This window comes from Antennarius striatus, chromosome 13, assembly GCF_040054535.1.
Source record: "Antennarius striatus isolate MH-2024 chromosome 13, ASM4005453v1, whole genome shotgun sequence".
NCBI classification, from domain to species: domain Eukaryota; kingdom Metazoa; phylum Chordata; class Actinopteri; order Lophiiformes; family Antennariidae; genus Antennarius; species Antennarius striatus.
Genome location: NC_090788.1, coordinates 10,772,538 through 10,791,982, shown reverse-complemented (window position 1 = coordinate 10,791,982; position 19,445 = coordinate 10,772,538). Strand labels below are relative to the sequence as shown.

Below are 19,445 nucleotides of genomic sequence, written 5' to 3'. Positions count from 1 at the left end.
ATGCATTTTTACTGAAAAAGCCACAGTGTGAGTCCAGCCCTTGGAGAAAGGGCATCTATCACCAATTTGGCATCCAGCTTCAGACTACAGGCAGATGAAAGATTCACGTTCCTTCCATAGAATATGTTTGCTCATGCTTATTCCCTGTATTCCTGTTTACATTAACTAAAGATTGGCGAGAAAAAAAAAATTGTTGGCGGTCTCAATGTTTTTAATGCAATTTCATTTATCCGAATTGTCGTCTGTTTCATGTTAAAGCGTGTGTCCACTCTTTTTATGCTGCATTCATTCTGATTCAAACAAGTGAGGGAAAAAACATGTTGAAAACAATGAACAGCTGTGACGGGTTAGGCACATTATCGACCAGACACTAGCAGGGTGATGTAGAATAAAGGAGCTGTCTTAAAAGGAACACAACTGCACACAACCTTCACACTTATTTTAAAGCTCGATACCAAACCGGGCTGTCATCCCTTGAATGTTAAAAAAAGAACAAAAAAAACAAAAAAACCCACAAAGCCCATTACTTTGTGTAACATTTCAAAATAGGGTTCACAGATAGGCAGCATTCTTGAACACAAATTTAGTTTTGTCAACAGGAATGAAACGTCTCCATAAAAGACACACATAATTAACGAGCAGGCGGAGATCAAAAACCCAATCAACACCCATTTTATTAGTTTATTCTGATCATGTAGTTGATGATGTACAGTCCTCCACCCTTGTAGTACATATTACACACATGCATATTACACTGGTTTTGACGTTATGCTGATGGTGCTGTGATATCCTTACTTCTAAGCTGTTCTCTTCAGACCCATCTTCTAACAAAAAGACATTTTATTTATAAGTTGTCTCGTCTGCGTTCTTTTCCCCAGGGCTGATCTCAGGGAAGCTGCCAAAAACTAATACTATAATTGATAGATATATCTGCATGTTTTTCTCAACCGGAAAATACCTCAAACATATCCACCATCCTTAATGAATCACACTGGCTTCATATTTGCCTCAGTGCTGGGATGTGTTATAGATTTTTTGGGGGGGTGGGTGGGGGGTGGCTGGATTGATTTAAGGGTCTCGGGGTGCAGCCTGGGAACCTTTTCATGACTTGAAAGTGCAAACTAATAACAGTTAGGTCTTCAACATTAGTTTCTTGCAGACACCAGGGAGACAATACACAAGCTTTGCATTGTGGATGAAACTCCTTCAAAACAGCAGAACTCAAACAAAAAGCAGAATTTCATTTTTTTTAAAGTCCACGTTCTGACGAATGCTCTGTACATCCTTGTGTGTTTTTTGATTTAGATCACATTATTGTCAGATCTTTGTATCGCATATGCATTAAACATTCTCTTGTGGTTCTACTGTACTTCCTTTTGGTCAGGAACAGGATATAAAACTACTCTGTCGTGTCACTCAGCAGTCCAACCACAGGGACATCATCCTTCTGGACAGTGTTTGAAGAAAAACTCCAGACTTACCTTCCTCTGCAGCAGCCAGGAAAACCCAGTCCAGGAAGATGTTCCCCAGCAGGACGAGGCGCCAGAACGTCAGCTCCATGGTGCTGTTGGTAAACGGTAATAAACGAAGCGGGCTCTGTTTTTCCTTGAATTAAAAATCAAGTGGCAATGGCAGCAGGGATGTGCTTTTGCTGACCGCAGATCAGTCCGCACCAAAGTGGATTTCGGTTCGGAGAGCTTCACGCTGTGGTCAAAACACCGCAGTAGGAACACATAGTTTGGATACGGGCAGTTATCAGTTGATTGTAAATATGGGTTTGGAGGCTTTTTATACGGTAAACCTGGAAACTTAGATTAATAGTCCAATTTAGGTTGAGGTGAAAATCCAGCAGAAGGTAAAATTCAGAAACTAAAATAATAACGAATCAAATGTACTCCCACCTCGGTCCTGTAAGCTCAGGAGACTCGTGGTCCAAACTTAGATCCTCCACTCTAATCCACTCTCTGTGCTTCACACTTCCCAAATTTTTCCCCTCCAGCCCGATGACGGAGCGACATGAACCCGCAACCACAGCTCACCTCACCGCATCTCTGTTAACAGCAGAAATAATCCTGGTGTCCACTCAGTCCACGTTAAATTCAACAGTTTCTTGCTTGTTCATGTGTTTGTTAGTTTGTTTTGTAAAACAATCCGTCCAAGTGATTTTCTCCCTTTCCTCTCAACTGACGCACCAGACTATTCGGCTGCGGGGGGAAAATCCTCAAAAGGTGGTGGGGATGTTGCGCGACACGTCCAGCTTGTTTCAGTCTAAAAATGACCCTGAAATTCAGGTTAAATGAAGTTTTCCCTTCCTGTAAATCAGCGGACTGGTCGCACGGCGGAAACTTAAAGTTGAGCGTTGAAGCAGCTCGTAGGACTACGTTAAACTGGCCACCGAGGACTTCATCGCAGTATCAAACAGACAGGAATGGCACGAGCAGGCTCCGCCCACTCCAGTCTCCACAACAACAGAATCCACAAAAACGCGAGTTTCCGGTGAGCACCTTCAGAATAAACACCCCGTAGAACCCGGAGAGAACCCAGGCAGACACGAGGAGAATACGCAAACTCCGCATAGAAAGGCATTGATGTGAGGCAACAGCGCTACTGCATAACCGACTGACAAACACCACTGCTTATTTCCATATTTGCTTGAGTTGATTGTTGTCTGAAAATAACAGCCTCTCTTTTATTTTTTATTGATTCTTATCATGTTGTAAATTCACAAAAAAACACCCAAAAGGAAAACTAAAACAAAAGGACCATTCATTTTTCATGGGAAACATCATCCGACTACTATTACATTTTATGTTCTTCTTCTTTTCCTTTCAGCTTTTCCCTTCAGGGGTCGCCACAGCGAATCAATTGCCTCCATCTAGCCCTGTACTTTGTATCCTCTTCTCTCACACCAACTACCTTCATGTCCTCCCTCATTGCATCCATAAACCTCCTCTTTGGTCTTCCTCTAGGCCTCCTGCCTAGCAGTTCAAAACTCAGCATCCTTCTACCAATATATTCACTATCTCTCCTCTGGACATGTCCAAACCATCTCAGTCTGGCTTCTCTGACTTTATCTCCAAAACCTCTAACATGCGCTGTCCCTCTGTTGTACACATTCCTGATCCTATCCTGCCTGGTCACTCCCAAAGAGAACCTCAGCATCTTCATCTCTGCTACCTCCAGCTCTGCCTCCTGTCTTTTCCTCAGTGACACTGTCTCTAGACCAAACAACATCGCTGGTCTCACCACAGTTTTGTACACCTTTCCTTTCATTTTAGCTGAAACTCTTCTATCACACATCACACCTGACACTTTTCTCCAACCGTTCCATCCTGCCTGTACACGCTTCTTCACCTCTTTTCCACACTCTCCATTGCTCTGGACTGTTGACCCTAAGTACTTAAAATTCTCCACCTTCTTGATCTCTTCTCCCTGTAACCTCACTCTTCCACTTGGGTCCCTCTCATTCACACACATGTACTCTGTCTTACTGCGGCCAACCTTCATTCCTATCCTTTCCAGGACAAACCTCCACCTCTCTAGCTTCTCCTCCACCTGTTCCATCCTCTCACTGCAGATCACAATGTCATCTGCAAACATCATAGTCCATTGAGATTCCTGTCTAACCTCGTCTGTCAGCCTGTCCATCACCATAGCGAACAAGAAGGGGCTCAGAGCTGATCCCTGATGCAGTCCCACCTCCACCTTGAACTCCTCTGTCACACCTGCAGCACACTCACCACTGTCTTACAGTCCTCATACATGTCCTGCACCACTCTAACATACTTCTCTGCCACTCCAGACTTCTTCATACAATACTATACAACACTGTGGCTATTTCTCTTAAAAATAAAGGGTTATCACCAGAAAAACCAATGTAGGAATCTACCTTCACATACCTCTGACCAATCATGACTGGAATACTAAAGTACTGAGTGCCTCGTGGAAGACTGGACTCAGGTTGCCCTCCTCGAAACACTTAGGAAATACAGTACATGGTCTCAATAACCACAGAGGCATCACACATCTTTTCTTTTTACCTTTATCTCTGGTCTTTCTGGCCATTAGAAGTCAAATATGTCCCCAACAGTAGGGTTTAATACTGAACTGCTCAAAAACAGACCAGTTTTCTGCTCCCTGCCTCATCATCAAAGGCACATAAATTCAGTGGAGACAGACATCTCTACATCACTTTTATGGATCTCAAGGCTGCTTCTGATACTGTGGAAGAAGAATTTCTTTGGAAGACACTTACATTACAATTTGCCTTGGCAACCAGTGTCATGAAAACACTCTGTAAACCATTATGGAGACACCACTCCATATCACTACGGACCAACCTCTGTGTCCACAACACCTTTCCCTCTATCGTTCTTTATGTAGCTGAAATATGGCCTCTCAATGAGATCCTGACAGACAGAAATGATGGCTTTGACACCAGAGTGCTACTCACAATAGACGTTTCCAAAATTCTTCCTTCGGTAATGTAGCCCTTAAATTCACGTCCAGTAGAACGGAGTCAGATTCACTGGTATTGCCAATGATAACCGTCTCCCACCGGAACACCACACACACACAATCCTTCACTTCAAAACTCTGCCGCGATGCATCCTACACTCAGTGGATCAATACCATCACCAAAGACCTACATCAGATGGGCCTGTTGCTGGCCGAAGCCGAGAAGCCGAATAGCAAATTAACAAATGAAACTAAGATACCTGATACAGTATGACCAGCTAATCTACTATAAAGGGAAAATCCAAATAACCATTAAAACTAAGTGTACTCAAGGAATGTAAAAACACATCCTTTAGGGAGGGCAACTACTGTACTTTTTAAAGTGATTGAATATAAGACGTTTGGTAATAATTCTGAAGGTACAGGTTTGGTCATTGTGGGTTCCACTAGTGACTGTGGTTGTTCAGCAGCCGACCCAGTGGTGTGATGTGGCTGGCCCACCTTTCCAACTTATTTTTGCCCTGATTTACTCTCAGGCCCCGTCCACACGATGCCGGAACTCTTTGAAAACGCAACTTTTTTGTTGCGTTTACGCCCTCCGTCCACAGAACAACCCAGATATCCAGAACAAAAATGCAACTTTTTGAAAACGCTGGCCTATGTGGATTTTTTTTAAAACGCTGGGTCTGCGTTTTCGTGTGGACGGTGTATCCTCAACTTTTTAAAAACGCTGACGTCTTGCCTGTGACGAAAACCGCTGTGACGTCATATTTATGGGCCTGTGTCTACAAACATGATGGATGTACAAACCTTGTTGATGGCAGCATTCTTGTAGGCGTTTTGTGACAACAAAGCAAGGAGGATTCCTATTGGATAAATTTTGACTCAATACTGCCACCACATGGTTTGGCATACTCATAGCCATCTTCAAAAACGCACTGATGCATTTACGTGTGGACATAGATTTTTTTTTGAAAATGCTGTCATGTGGACGCAAATCGTTTTCGATGCGTTTTTAAAAAGTTGCGTTTTTTTAAAAAAACGTCATCGTATGGAGTCCTTCACACCCTTCACTGAATTGATACTTCTTTCACTCCATTTCCCTCCTTTTTCATTTTTATGCTGTCAACTGAAAAGCAAAACGGTCTTAAATTGTTAGAAATCTCAGCAGGTTTATGAAGGTGAAATCTTTAATATTGTAACCTGTTCTCCACTTACATTAGCAAGGTACAAATCTCAAGGCGCTTCCTGCATCAGGACCAACTGTAGACTATTACATTTGACTATCATTACTTTTCAGATATAATTGTATTCTAAACAAAGCGTTAGCTTGTTCCGTTTATACATAGAGGACGAAAGTTTCAGGTTGAAAAGGAAGCCTACATACTTTTATTTTGATAGTAATTTTACACAACTTCCTGTATTGTTTAAACTTTTGATTCCAAAACAAAATTAAGTCTGCTTTATCGACAAGTACTGGCATGTTGTTTCAGTAAACTGTCCATTGAGTGAACCCTGACAGTTGATGGAGGGATCAACAGACAGGTCTTCCTCCAGTCTAACAGTTCAAGGTTCCAGTGCTGCATGTTTCCAGTCCAAACAGCCAATCCATGCCTGGTTGGTGAGGTAAGGTGCATTTCTTATTCTGTAAAACATCTAGTACACATGTCCTGAAATTATGTTTGATATAATATGCAATGACTACACATTTATGGATCTACGCAGCAGCTTCACTGAAGGACACCTGAGCCGGGCTGATTACTTTTATCACTGGGGATTTGAGTGCAAGTAGAATGTTGTTTCCAGTTCAGAAGTCTGCTAAATACAGATAAAACCATTTAGTTCAATACCTGACTATGATGCAACCCTGCTGCCTTTTTGCAGTGACTCTTGCAATCTGATGAAAAACTATGAATTTTCACATCATTTGCATGGCTAGCATTAGAAATAAGCCATCATGTATGTTTTATGATAATGTTGTCTTGAATGCACATTTTTCTGCAAATAATCATCTGAACACAGTATATTTTAGCGTTACCCATTCATTACATCTGCAATGAAGCAGTCAGTTTTCTTACCTAATTGATGTGAGATTTCCTCGGGGGAATCCAAATGAAATCAGTTTTGAAGAAGATCTGGGTGAGACAGTCGCATAAATAAGAGAAAATCCAAATTTTTAATCTAAATGACATGATATAAATAAGGTATTAGCAATTCAAGCTAGCTAACATGGCCAGAACACTGGTTAATGCTGCCAAGGCAAGTCCAATGATTTTTGTTCAACTTGTGTAATTTTATTTCTTTTGTCCATTAAACAGAATAATGAATGAAACTCTGAGGTCATTCATTTTATCCACTCAAATCGACATCGCCACAAGTGGTGCAATTCTGAATCTCCCAAAATTACATTGGAAAGAATCTCAAAATGCACACATGTCAGACTTTGATGAGATTTCTGTGGCACAGGAAAACAAGTAAGAAATGTAAATATATTTCTTATTCATTTGCTTATTTCTTCAGCAACAATTTTGTTTGGTCTTTTTTGCTGTCTTCATAAATTTCTGTGTTATTTCAAGAGAAATTAAAATCATAATCCAGAAGGGTTCATGTTTTTTTTTGTATCTACCTCACCAAAACCATCAGATTTACTGTATTTAGTGCCTGAAATTCCTGATGATATACCTGTAGAGGTATGGAAGTGTCTAGGAGAGGTGGCGGTAGAGTTTCTGACTGGGCTGTTCAACAGGATCTTAGATAGTGAGAAGATGCCTGAAGAATGGAGGATAAGTGTGCTGGTGCCCATTTTTAAGAACAAGGGAGATGTGCAGAGTTGTGGCAACTACAGAGGAATAAAGCTGATGAGCCATACAATGAAGTTATGGGAGAGAGTAGTGGAAGCTAGACTAAGGGCAGAAGTGAACATTTGTGAGCAGCAGTATGGTTTCATGCCAAAAAGGAGTACTACAGATGCAGTATTTGCTTTGAGGATGTTGATAGAGAAGTACATAGAAGGCCAGAGGGAGCTGCATTGTGTTTTTGTAGATCTGGAGAAAGCTTTTGACAGGGTGCCCAGAGAGGAACTGTGGTATTGTATGAGGAAGTCTGGAGTGGCAGAAAAGTATGTTAGAGCAGTGCAGGACATGTATTAGGACTGTAAGACAGTGGTGAGGTGGGCTGTAGGTGTGACAGAGGAGTTCAAGGTGGAGGTGGGACTACATTACGGATCAGCTCTGAGCCCCTTCTTGTTCGCTATGGTGATGGACAGGCTGACAGACGAGGTTAGACAGGAATCTCCATGGACTATGATGTTTGCAGATGACATTGTGATCTGTAGTGAGAGCAGGGAACAGGTGGAGGAGAAGCTAGAGAGGTGGAGGTTTGTCCTGGAAAGGAGAGGGATGAAGGTTAGCCGCAGTAAGACAGAGTACATGTGTGTGAATGAGAGGGACCCAAGTGGAAGAGTGAGGTTACAGGGAGAAGAGATCAAGAAGGTGGAGGATTTTAAGTACTTAGGGTCAACAGTCCAGAGCAATGGAGAGTGTGGAAAAGAGGTGAAGAAGCGTGTACAGGCAGGATGGTACGGGTGGAGGAAAGTGTCAAGTGTGATGTGTGATAGAAGAGTTTCAGCTAAAATGAAAGGAAAGGTGTACAAAACAGTGGTGAGACCAGCGATGTTGTTTGGCCTAGAGACAGTGTCACTGAAGAAAAGACAGGAGGCAGAGCTGTAGGTAGCAGAGATGATAATGCTGAGGTTCTCTCTGGGAGTGACCAGGAAGGATAGGATCAGGAATGAGTACATCAGAGGGACAGCACATGTTAGAGGTTTTGGAGAAAAAGTCAGAGAGGCCAGACTGAGATGGTTTGGACATGTCCAGAGGAGAGATAGTGAATATATTGGTAGAAGGATGCTGAGTTTTGAACTGCCAGGCAGGAGGCCTAGAGGAAGACCAAAGAGGAGGTTTATGGATGTAATGAGGGAAGACATGAATGTAGTTGGTGTGAGAGAAGAGGATTCAAAGGACAGGGCTAGATGGAGGAAATTGATTCGCTGTGGCGACCCCTGAAGGGAAAAGTCGAAAGGAAAAGAAGAAGATCTACTGTATTATCAGCGTCTCACGTCTTGCACTAACAAGCTACAAGAGCATCAACAGGTAACAATTGCGAAACAAAGAAGAATGAGAAAGGTCCTCGGGAGGTCCATTTTTTCTTCTTCACACTGTCTGTAATTTGAAGAATCTCTGGTGCACGGGACAAAAGAACTGTGGATCAGAGTGACCTACCGATGGAAGACAAGGAGGCTATTTGTCAGCCGTTTGTATGCACTGTGCTTCCTTTGTGGAGACTGTATCATGAGACACCTGAATGTCTCCCAAGTCTACTTATTGTCAAACATTATTAAAAGATAGAAGTTGCGAGATTTGTTATGTTTGTTTAGTCGCGCCTTCAATTATAAGAAAGGGAGTGGAGAGTTTTTCATTCGGAAGAAATACTTGAACAGACTTCATTGAATAAATTGACTCTTTACAACAATTGTTGCCTTCATCAAAATGCTGTGGTTATTGCTGTATTTAAACTACAATACAACAGTTGATCACATCTCATTTTCAGTTTTAACAATGGCTCAGTTGCTGCAGCAATAGTTTGTTTGATTTATCAGTCTACTGGTTCACCAGATCAGTTCACGATGAAAATGGATTTGTAGTGCTTTGAAAATGCATATACAGTAGACATTCATGATCACCAGAGGATGAAGCATTAAATATATACAGACTTTCATGTTCACTTTTGGGACCTTTTAAACATCACCAGTAAATTTGAATGTTTGTTTTTAGTGAAATTTCTTAAGTAAATAATTGGTAATTACTGAATTCATCTTGAAATAAGCTTTTTTTGTAGTGATAATGCATTTAACTTCATTGCATTTGCTAAACATTTGATTTCTCAATAATAAGATAATCTATAGAGGGCGGCACGGTGGCGCAGTGGTTAGCGCTGCTGCCTCACAACACGGCGGACCCGGGTTCGAGTCCCGCTCTGTGCGGTGTTCGCATGCTCTCCCCGTGTCTGCGTGGGTTCCCTCCGGGCTCTCCGGCTTCCTCCCACCTCCAAAAGCATGCGCTTCAGGTTAATTGGCCAGTCCCAAATTGACCATAGGAGTGAGTGCGTGTGTGAATGTATGTTTGTTTGTATGTGGCTCCACGGTACACTGGCGTCGTGCCCGGAGTGTCCCCCGCCTCACGCCCTGAGACTGCCAGGATAGGCACTGGCTACCCTGCGACCTGCGTTAGCGGATTAAGCGGGTTGGAAAATGAATGAATGAAGATAATCTATCAGGAATTTTTTTTATGGCATTCACGAGTGTAGTAGAATGACGTACACATGTTAGGTTACAGGGTTGATTTGGGGAAGTTTGTAGCAAACCAAGTAAACTCGGTGACCTGTTCCCATTTGTTGGGAACAGGTTACTGTGGCATTTTTTGTGTGGTGATTATACAGTACTATTATATAAGAGTATTTACATTCTGCATAATTACAGAGTTACACCATTATGGATGGTGTGACTACAGCATTAGGTAGTGCTTTTTGAGTAACACATGAGGAGTAGCCAGCAGTGGGTACTAGGCTATATAATTTACAGTATTAGCAACTGGAAATGCCTTAATATCCGGTATATATATTGTAGTGTAGAGTAGTGATGTGTTGTGTTTATTTGTACACTGGACTGAGCCATTCAAGTTAACAAAATCACAGGAGAATGACACAAGAGGTTTACAGTGACAGTTTAAGAAAGGTATGTTACCATCCAATGTGCTAAGACCAAAGAGAAAATTACAAACCACTTTGGTTGTTCAAAATGTGCAATAAATTATGTAGTACTTTATACATAAATTATGTCAAACTCCAGTCTAATATGTTAATAATGGACAACCTACCGCTTTATCTGACATTTTCAAATCAGTTCTACAGCTGTCAAGATGCCGTCTACACAGTACATGACGGTGTGGCACTGAAAATTATAATTAGCAATAAAAAGAAACAACCTTTAATTTTTTCAAGATTATAGGTAGATTATTTCATTATCCCACAAGCAAAGCTTGCTTTCTTGAAATAATAAGATAAATCAACCCATTATCTCGAGAAAATGAGTTTTGTTGAGATAGCATGATAATTAGCTTGTGATCTTGAGATATCAGCATTAAAAATCTAATTGCCTACAGCTGTTCTCAACTTTTGTTCTCAAAAACTAATGACTGGTGTGCCGTGTAACTTTTGATTATGTTCAGATGATGAATGCCAATTTGGCGATCCCCCAACTTTTCCTTCACATATTTTAGCTGGTTAAAGTGCAGATATCTCCTCAGACTCCAGACATTTAATTTTAATTTAATTTAACATACTTTAGTAATCCCCGAAGGGAAATTAAGAGCACACTCTAGTTAATCAAAAAAATCCAATCACATGCATATGTTAGTGTGGACAGGCCCTGAAAAAACACAAACACACAGGAGGTAGGGTGGCGGGCAGCTCCTTTGTGGTGCGCCCCAATGGGCAACTTGTAAGGGGGACAGCACCTTGCTCAGGGGCCCCTCAGCAGTGCTCCAGGGGTGAGCTGACACCTCCCACTGTCAGCTCACCTCCAGGTGTTTTTTGGGCGGGAGCGGGAATCGAACCGCCAATCTCAGAACACTGGACGACCCACTCTACCGCGCACTCTACCACTGAGCCACTTCCGCCCCAAAAGATCTCTTCCCCTTCCTCTTCCCTAGCGCCCATTCAGTTCACAACTTCACATCAACCCAACATGTTTAAGAAGATGAGTATGATCTATAGTATATGTACAACAATGTGAGCACTTAATCATTGTATCCATGTTAGCAGGCTAACATTTGCATACAGTATATGGGGCGGCAGTGGCTCAGCGGTAGAGCAGATGTCTTGAAGACAGATCGCCCCAGCCATCGAATCCCGTTCCCGCCAGGATATCACCGGAGTGTGAGCCGACAGCGGGAGGTGTCAGCTCACCTCCCAGCCACTGCCAAGGCACCCCTGAGCAAGGCGCCGTCCCCCCTACAAGCTGCTCACTGCCCGTCACTCTGCCTCCCCATGTGTAGTTTGATGTTGTGTGTACTGACTGCATGCTTACAGGCCCCCTTGTGTGCTGTGTTTCAGGGGCCTGTACACACTGACTAAAACTAACACAAAAATGTATACCTGAGTGACCATGTAATTTCCCCTTGGGAATTAATAAAGTATACTACTTCTTCTAAATGAACGCAATGTTGTAGTATTACAGCCACTATCATGAATGTAAATTCAAAACCTTCTTACTGTCAGTACGTATACTGTGCGTATCATGCGAAGTGTTTTTGTTGCAGTGTTTTGCTAACTCTGATAGGTTGATTGGATGAGCAAAAACAACCAATGGCTTTTTAATCAGTGGCTTACCTCTCCCTTCGTAGATTATAGTCTTTGCTGATTTTATTAAGGGTTTCCCCACAATCTCTTCCCAGACAATCAGAAGAGTCTAGAAACCTAATAAAAAGTTAACAAATTCAGTATTTTAGATTCTGACTCACAACAACACACCAATGAGCCAAACTGCCGACACTTGCGACTATGTACAATGTCTGCACACAAGGAACAACTGCCATTACACAGGTTATCAGTCTCTTTCTAAAACATCTTTTGCACCCTACATTTCAAATCACAATAAAAAGATTTCCAATTCTACCTCTGTTATTTTTGTTTTCATCAAAACACAGACCAAAATGCACGGCCCTCATGGTCCTTGCTTTGTCTCTCCTTTTCCTGCAGCACCTGTCTGGCATGGTATGACCCCGACTTTAACATGTATTTGGTCTTTGACATGTCAGTTAAGGAGGCACTCATCCCACTGTCGATTAATCTCTGCCATTGCAGATAATGAACATTTGCTCTTGCCAAGTAAAATCTGACAAAACCAAAATATTCTCGTTTGTCATTTATTAATCATGAATTAATTTCAAGGTCGATTTAAGCTGACATTCATTTGATGGAAAAGGCACACCGTTTTCCCTTTTCAATTGGAGATAAATACACTACCTCTCCCAAATGCTCATCAGTTCTTGCATTTTGCATGACATTGGCTCCACTGTGGTGTTTGCCACTTTATAACAAGTTTAAAAGCTCCATAAAAAGGCAGAGGAGCCAATTAGGTTTGAGCCAAAATCAGTCTGGAGGCTCTGGCACACATCTACAGGCAGCTTTATTATTTTGTCTGTGAATCTAAAGAAGATAGGTCTTATCAAACAATTCAAAGCAGGATTTTAATACACTTGTTACAACCCTTCAAAATGTTGACTACAATATATAACTAAATGGCAGTAACAAAAAACAAAAACCTGGAAAATAAGCAAACAGAAACTCAACAGCTGAGATATAAATAAATTGGAGCCAACACAAAAGACTTTGCAATTGCAACTGGTGTATTTTGGATATGGCAAGACAAGACATTGGTGTAAATTTTTGTTTGCTGTGGTGATGGACAGGCTGACAGACGAGGTTAGACAGGAATCTCCATGGACTATGATGTTTGCAGATGACATGGTGATCTGTAGTGAGAGCAGGGAACAAGTGGAGGAGAAGCTAGAGAGGTGGAGGTTTGTCCTGGAAAGGAGAGGAATGAGGGTTAGCCGCAGTAAGACAGAGTACATGTGTGTGAATGAGAGGGACCCAAGTGGAAGAGTGAGGTTACAGGGAGAAGAGATCAAGAGGGTGGAGGATTTTAAGTACTTAGGGTCAACAGTCCAGAGCATTAGAGAGTGTGGAAAAGAGGTGAAGAAGCGTGTACAGGCAGGATGGTACGGGTGGAGAAAAGTGTCAGGTGTGATGTGTGATAGAAGAGTTTCAGCTAAAATGAAAGGAAAGGTGTACAAAACAGTGGTGAGACCAGCAATGCTGTTTGGTCTAGAGACAGTGTCAATGAGGAAAAGACAGGAGGCAGAGCTGAGGGTAGCAGAGATGAAGATGCTGAGGTTCTCTTTGGCAGTGACCAGGAATGGATAGGATCAAGACTGAGTACATCAGAGGGACAGCACATGTTAGAGGTTTTGGAGATAAAGTCAGAGAGGGCAGACTGAGATGGTTTGGACATGTCCAGAGGAGAGATAGTGAATATATTGGTAGAAGGATGCTGAGTTTCGAACTGCCAGGCAGGAGGCCTAGAGGAAGACCAAAGAGGAGGTTTATGGATGTAGTGAAAGAGGACATGAAGGTAGAGGACATGTGAGAGGACATGAGAGAAGAGGATGCAGAAGACATGGTTAGATCGAGGCAACTGATTCGCTGTGGCGACCCCTGAAGGGAAAAGCCGAAAGGAAAAGAAGATTGTTGTAAATTTCCTACGCTTTATTAAGTTATCATCGTTATCTTGTTGTTTAAAAATTTAGTCAGGCACCTTTTAGGACAGCTCAGATGCACTGTGGGGTCCTAGGCGATTGTAGCCCTGGTTTTAGAAAGCAGTGGTGATTGGTTTAGCAGCACAGTGGGCGGGTGATGAGGGATGTGACATGAGTCCTGACCAATTGGGTGAGATTCCCTGTATCTCCGGCCACCTGAGGGCGGGTCTACTTCTTGCTGTCATTCGCGGCACTACCACTGTTCTACGGGGCTCCCGGACTCTGTCAGGTTGAGAGAGAGAAAGAGAGTCACGAGGATTCCACATTCAATTAAGTAAAGGACAGCAGTGCTACGGCCATTCAGTGGTGGGTGGAGGATGTCCGCTCCTTGTCGGTACACATATGTGTGCATATACATGAGTTCATTCAGATTAGACGGGAATTGACAGTGGCGCTGGCCGCGCTAATTGCGCTAGCCACGCTAATCGTGCTAGCGGTGCAACTGAGGCTGGTCGTGTTAGCCATGCTAGGTGATGTGGTCACGTGAATCGCTCAAGCCATGCCGGCTACTAATTACATTGTTAATAATGGCGATGTGAATATAGTAGTTATCGTTAATCCAAACAAGTGTTTTCCTGTCTGGGTTTGTTCAGCCTTATTATGTGTATTATTATTTATGCATGGCCTGTCTGCAATGCATGTTTTTCTGGTAGGGGGTGAAATCGGGACCGGAGAAGCGCCTGTTGCTCCGTTGAAGAAGGACGCATCCGTTGAATGGTGATGGTGGAGAGTGCGGTGAACTATAAAACTGAGTCGTTCACGAAATTATGTTCAGTAATGCTGAAAGTTACTGATTAAATGCCAGAAATCAACTGCTCCCTGTGTGGTGCCTGCTTCTGACCGCTGTGGATAAGTTGTGTCCAACACACAGTCCCCCCGATTATACTGTATCTCAAATAGATGGTGATAACACGAAGGACTCATTCATTAAAATAATGAAAACAAAAAATAATACAGAAAGTTAGACATGCTTCTCACTGCAAAGACAGTGAAGGAAAGAAGACGCAACATCATCTATCAGCAAATCTGGGACATTAATTCAACTCAAACATTATCAATTTAACATGATGAGTCGTGTGTTGTGAGCGATATTGAACAGACAGCGCTATTGTGTAGGTATGTCAACTCCAACGAGCCGCAAGAAGAAATGATAGTTAATAGCACTGCTCATTGAGAACACGTTACCTAAACACGCTTAATAAAAGTCTCCAGGAGCGGAAACACTGTTTTGTCATTGCAGCTCCAGCTGACTGTATTCATAAGGGATGTACAGCGAGGCTCTCAACCCCCCTCCCTGAAAGAGTCCAGAGACGCCATCACCATCACACACTGAACGGGGATTACTGTATTTAGGAGTGATCTTTGATTTGTTAGCTGCACTTGGGAGCAGATTTAACAAGTTCGTCAATGCAAAAAAGTATAATACAGCAATATAGTAATGGAAGTTAAAAAGCACCAAATATGGTACAACAGAGTAGTCACGTGGTGCGTCAGTCTCCCCAGGATGCGCTGCATGGAAAATAATGAATCTCATGCAATTGTAGACTAATCAATTTGATAGGTTAATATAGCTAGTATAGACACTTAGAGCTTGTGTTGCCTTCATATAAAGCTTATAATTTTTGCGGCTCCCGACAGGATTTGATTCTAGTTTTTTTGGTTCAATTTAGCTCTTTGAACGTTTAAGGTTGCCGACCCCTGGTCTAGGGAAATGGACGTTGTCAAAATAAAAATAAAATCTATAACACAAACTAAACAATGCAGGTAACTTAACTAAACAAGAAAATAAAAACCCTGCCTAACTACACTAATGAGACAGTCAGATCTTCTTTTCCTTTCGGCTTTTCCCTTCAGGGGTCGCCACAGCAAATCAATTGCTTCCATCTAGCCCTGTCCTTTGAATCCTCTTGTCTCACACCAACTACCTTCATGTCTTCCCTCATTACATCCATAAACCTCCTCTTTGGTCTTCCTCTAGGCCTCCTGCCTGGCAGTTCAAAACTCAGCATCCTTCAACTAATATATTCACTATCTCTCCTAACGAGAGAGAGATAACTGACAGATAACTGACCCAAAATACAACAGGAAGACAACATCACCCTAACTTGTGTTTTTAGACAAAGGATACTAAGGGTGGCATGTACAGAGGCCTCTGTCTAGCTACCCCTAGGTCCTGGACTAACAGAACATACAAATAACTAACAAAGAATAACAACTGAAATGGCAGAGAACATGGGACATAGAGAGAGATAGAGTGAGAGCTGAGAAGAGAGATGTAATAAAGAGCTGAGCTAGCGATTCAGAGCTGAGAGAAGATGGAGATTCTTCTTTCTGAATGGCAAAAAAAAAAGACTTATATAGGGTGTGTTTGGGGTGGGGCATGCAATTGGCAGGTACTTGTGGTAATTGGCAGCAGGTGGAGTGATCAGCAGGGTAAGTGGAAGTTCCTTGATGGACAGCTCCAGGCAGGCACTGGAGCTGGATTGGGTGATCTGGGTCTAGGGAAAACAAAACACACAGGACACAGACTCTCCCACAAACAACCACATGCACACATTCATACCTACATACAGCACATACAAAATGTATATGTAGGCATACGTAACAACACCGCCATCTATCGCACACTAGGAATGAATCATCTCATCCTTAAGGCAGCCAGATATGTGTAAAGAGCAGTGAGGCACTCACAGTGATTTGCAGATTTACGGACACAGCAGATGATGGAATGTACAGAGGGGATGAGACATGAGTGATTAGAAGCCACAGCAGGCAAAAGAACAATTTCAGAACACAACTATCTTTAGCATTGTGAACTAGAGGTACAAGCTATATTCTTGTTAAACTGAAGACAGGTGGACTTGACAATGACAGTGATCCGTACAGCAGAGCAGAGCCAGTTATCAATGGATATTTTCTATTTTCAAAGTTGGGGCAAAAAACAAACAAAAGCTGAAAGATTATAAAAGTCATCACAGTTGTTTTAATTTGAATGTGGGAACAGCGGTGGATTTTCTAGTTGTGTGTTGACATGTTTTTACAATTTCACTACACTCCAGACATCATGGAATGCAGCAGTGCTGCAGTTATGTCTGGGGTGAAGATAAGCAATGACAAAACTGCCTACCTCATCACCACATCATGCACTATTAGGACAACATTATGAAAATGAGAATCATGTCATGAAGTTCATGACAAATGTGATACGGTCTTTGAGGATCCATTGACTACATGTTTCAGTGCTTGGTTTCCAGTCGTCAGTCAGTCATCGTCAGATTACCACTGCTATATCCGCTGCAGCGGGTCACGGGGAGCCGGAGCCTATCTCGGGGGACACTCCGGGCACGAAGCCATTGCACCGCGGAGCCACATACAAAGACGGACAACCATGCACAAACACACACTCATTCCTACGGGCAATTTGGAACGGCCAATCAACCTGAAGCGCATGCTTTTGGAGGTGGGAGGAAGCCGGAGAACCCACACAGACACAGAGAGAGCATGCGAACTCCGCACAGAGAGGGACTTGAACCCGGGTCCGCCGTGTTGTGAGGAGGCAGTGCTAACCACTGTGCCACCATTGCTTTATTGTCTTCAGGGAATTACAGCAGTCCATTTGCTTATCTTTATTTAATGATATTCTATCAGTACAGTAAATCACATTTTAAGTATTTTGTGTTTTTACTACATCACAATGAACGCAGCAAACTCTTTCTGCCTGTAAAATACATGGCATTGACGGAGCTCTGTTTTGATAGTTTTGGTTAGTTACTGTTCATTTTTTCATGTAGTCAATGACTACAATTCAAGATATAGACATATCTGTTGTGTGGGTTCTCTCAGTGTTATCTGGCTTCCTCCCACCCCCAAAAAACATGCGCTTCAGGTTAAATGGCCATTCCAAATTGCCCGTAGGAGTGAGTCTGTGCGTGCATGTTTGTATGTCTCTGTGTGGCTCCACGGTGCACTGGCGACACACCCGGAGTTTCCCTCACCTCACACCCTCAGTCTGTCAGGGCTTGAACACAACTGGCAGGGGGAACCCAAAAGCACGACAGACAAACGGGCAGTCAAGAGTCTTAAAGTAAGTTTAGACAGACAGGGTTCTGGTACTGGGGAATCAGTCCAAAAAGCAGACGAATCAGACAAATGGCAAGCAAACAAGCCAATTCAGTCCAATTCAGGCAGGCCATTCACAAAAAGTCATCCAACAAACCAGGCAGACAAATCCGAGGAGGGGTTATGAAAGTTTGGGTCCTAGAAACTAGCAGGGTCGAAGCAAGGTCAAAGGGTAAGGCAGGATACGATGGCTGGAAGTAATGATGTTCCGGCGCTCCATGCCCCGGACTCAATGGGCGTTCCCATGTGAAACACTGCTCCGGAGCCTGCTTCAAACATGGAAAAACCTCGTGACTGATGACGTTTGGCACACAAGTGCGCCGAAACACCAGGCGCCCCATTCACCAGGTGACACATTGGAGCTCCACATGGGTGATCCGAAACAACCAAAGATGTGTTAAAATGGATGGAACAGCGCGGTGCGCTTCCAGTCGCATCAATATCCCTTGAATTAATCACATTAGCGTTCTGATTGCTGACAGACAGTTTGCGTCATAATTATTTTACAATGAATCCAACCAGAAAGAGATCCCAAGTCTGGGAACATTTTGAACTGGCGCAGCCGAACAAAGTAGATTTTAACTTATTTTCAGGCTCTTGCTCACACAGTATAAAAATAATAATCCACATGTCATTTTTAATTTACAGCTGAAGTGTTTGCTTTGTTCCAGCACCTGACGTACAGTAACAACACGTCATCAATGATGAGGCGTAACCGATCCAGACGAGAGAATGAAGCCGGTGGTGCTGCTGTGATGACATCTGGAAAGTCCGACTTTTATCTCACAACATAGACCTTGTTTTCTTATCAGTGGCACTAATCATCCTATGTAACTTACACACACGAACACATATGTATATATTTATATTAAATATACATTAATGGACAAGTTATCTACCTATATCTCTTATTGCTTTTTTGAACACTGAAAGGACTAATGATCATAAAACAATTACCTATAATATATGGCTACAATATAGCAAGCAAGGATTAACACATTGAATTAGATTATATTCTGTTTTACTCACAAAATATATGCTATACAGGAAACGTCAAAGCACTGTTTTCTGGGGTTATCGACCGTGTGGTTCTAGTACAGCAACTCTGCCAAAGAGGGCGTCCACGTTCTCAATGAATGGGGCGCTGAGTAATCAAACAGTTTTCGGCACAATTGTCACAAATGGTTCGAAGCCCCATGGGGCGCCATTCAGACATCACTAGCTGGAAGGTCAGGACGAACACTAACAATCTGGCCGAGAGCTGAGGGCTGAGCTGGGTATATGAATAGTGGTGACTTATTAGGGGAGTGGCTGCAGGTGGGCGAAGGGAAGGTATGTGCAGGGAATGAGCTGATTGCGAGACAGACTGGATCTAGAAGGACAGATATGTTGGTAAAGGGAAAACAAATAGAACAGTAATTGTCAAGAGAC

General features: G+C 42.6%; 1 protein-coding gene and 1 long non-coding RNA gene across 2 annotated transcripts in view; one reads left to right on the top strand and one right to left on the bottom strand.

Annotated features, from left to right (window-relative positions):
- ephb4a (eph receptor B4a) overlaps nt 1–2,413 on the bottom strand; it is a 70,889-nt gene extending 68,476 nt beyond the window's left edge. Inside the window, exon 1 of the mRNA XM_068330424.1 lies at nt 1,482–2,413. Coding sequence (XP_068186525.1) covers nt 1,482–1,560 — 79 coding nt within the window. The 5' untranslated portion in view covers nt 1,561–2,413. The remainder of the gene's footprint in view (nt 1–1,481) is intronic.
- On the top strand, nt 1,096–18,857 carry LOC137605718 (uncharacterized). The gene is made up of 3 exons (XR_011037776.1): nt 1,096–1,577; nt 5,952–6,084; nt 18,686–18,857. It is a non-coding gene; the product is annotated as an uncharacterized lncRNA (long non-coding RNA).
- Nucleotides 18,858–19,445: the final 588 nt, after the last annotated feature.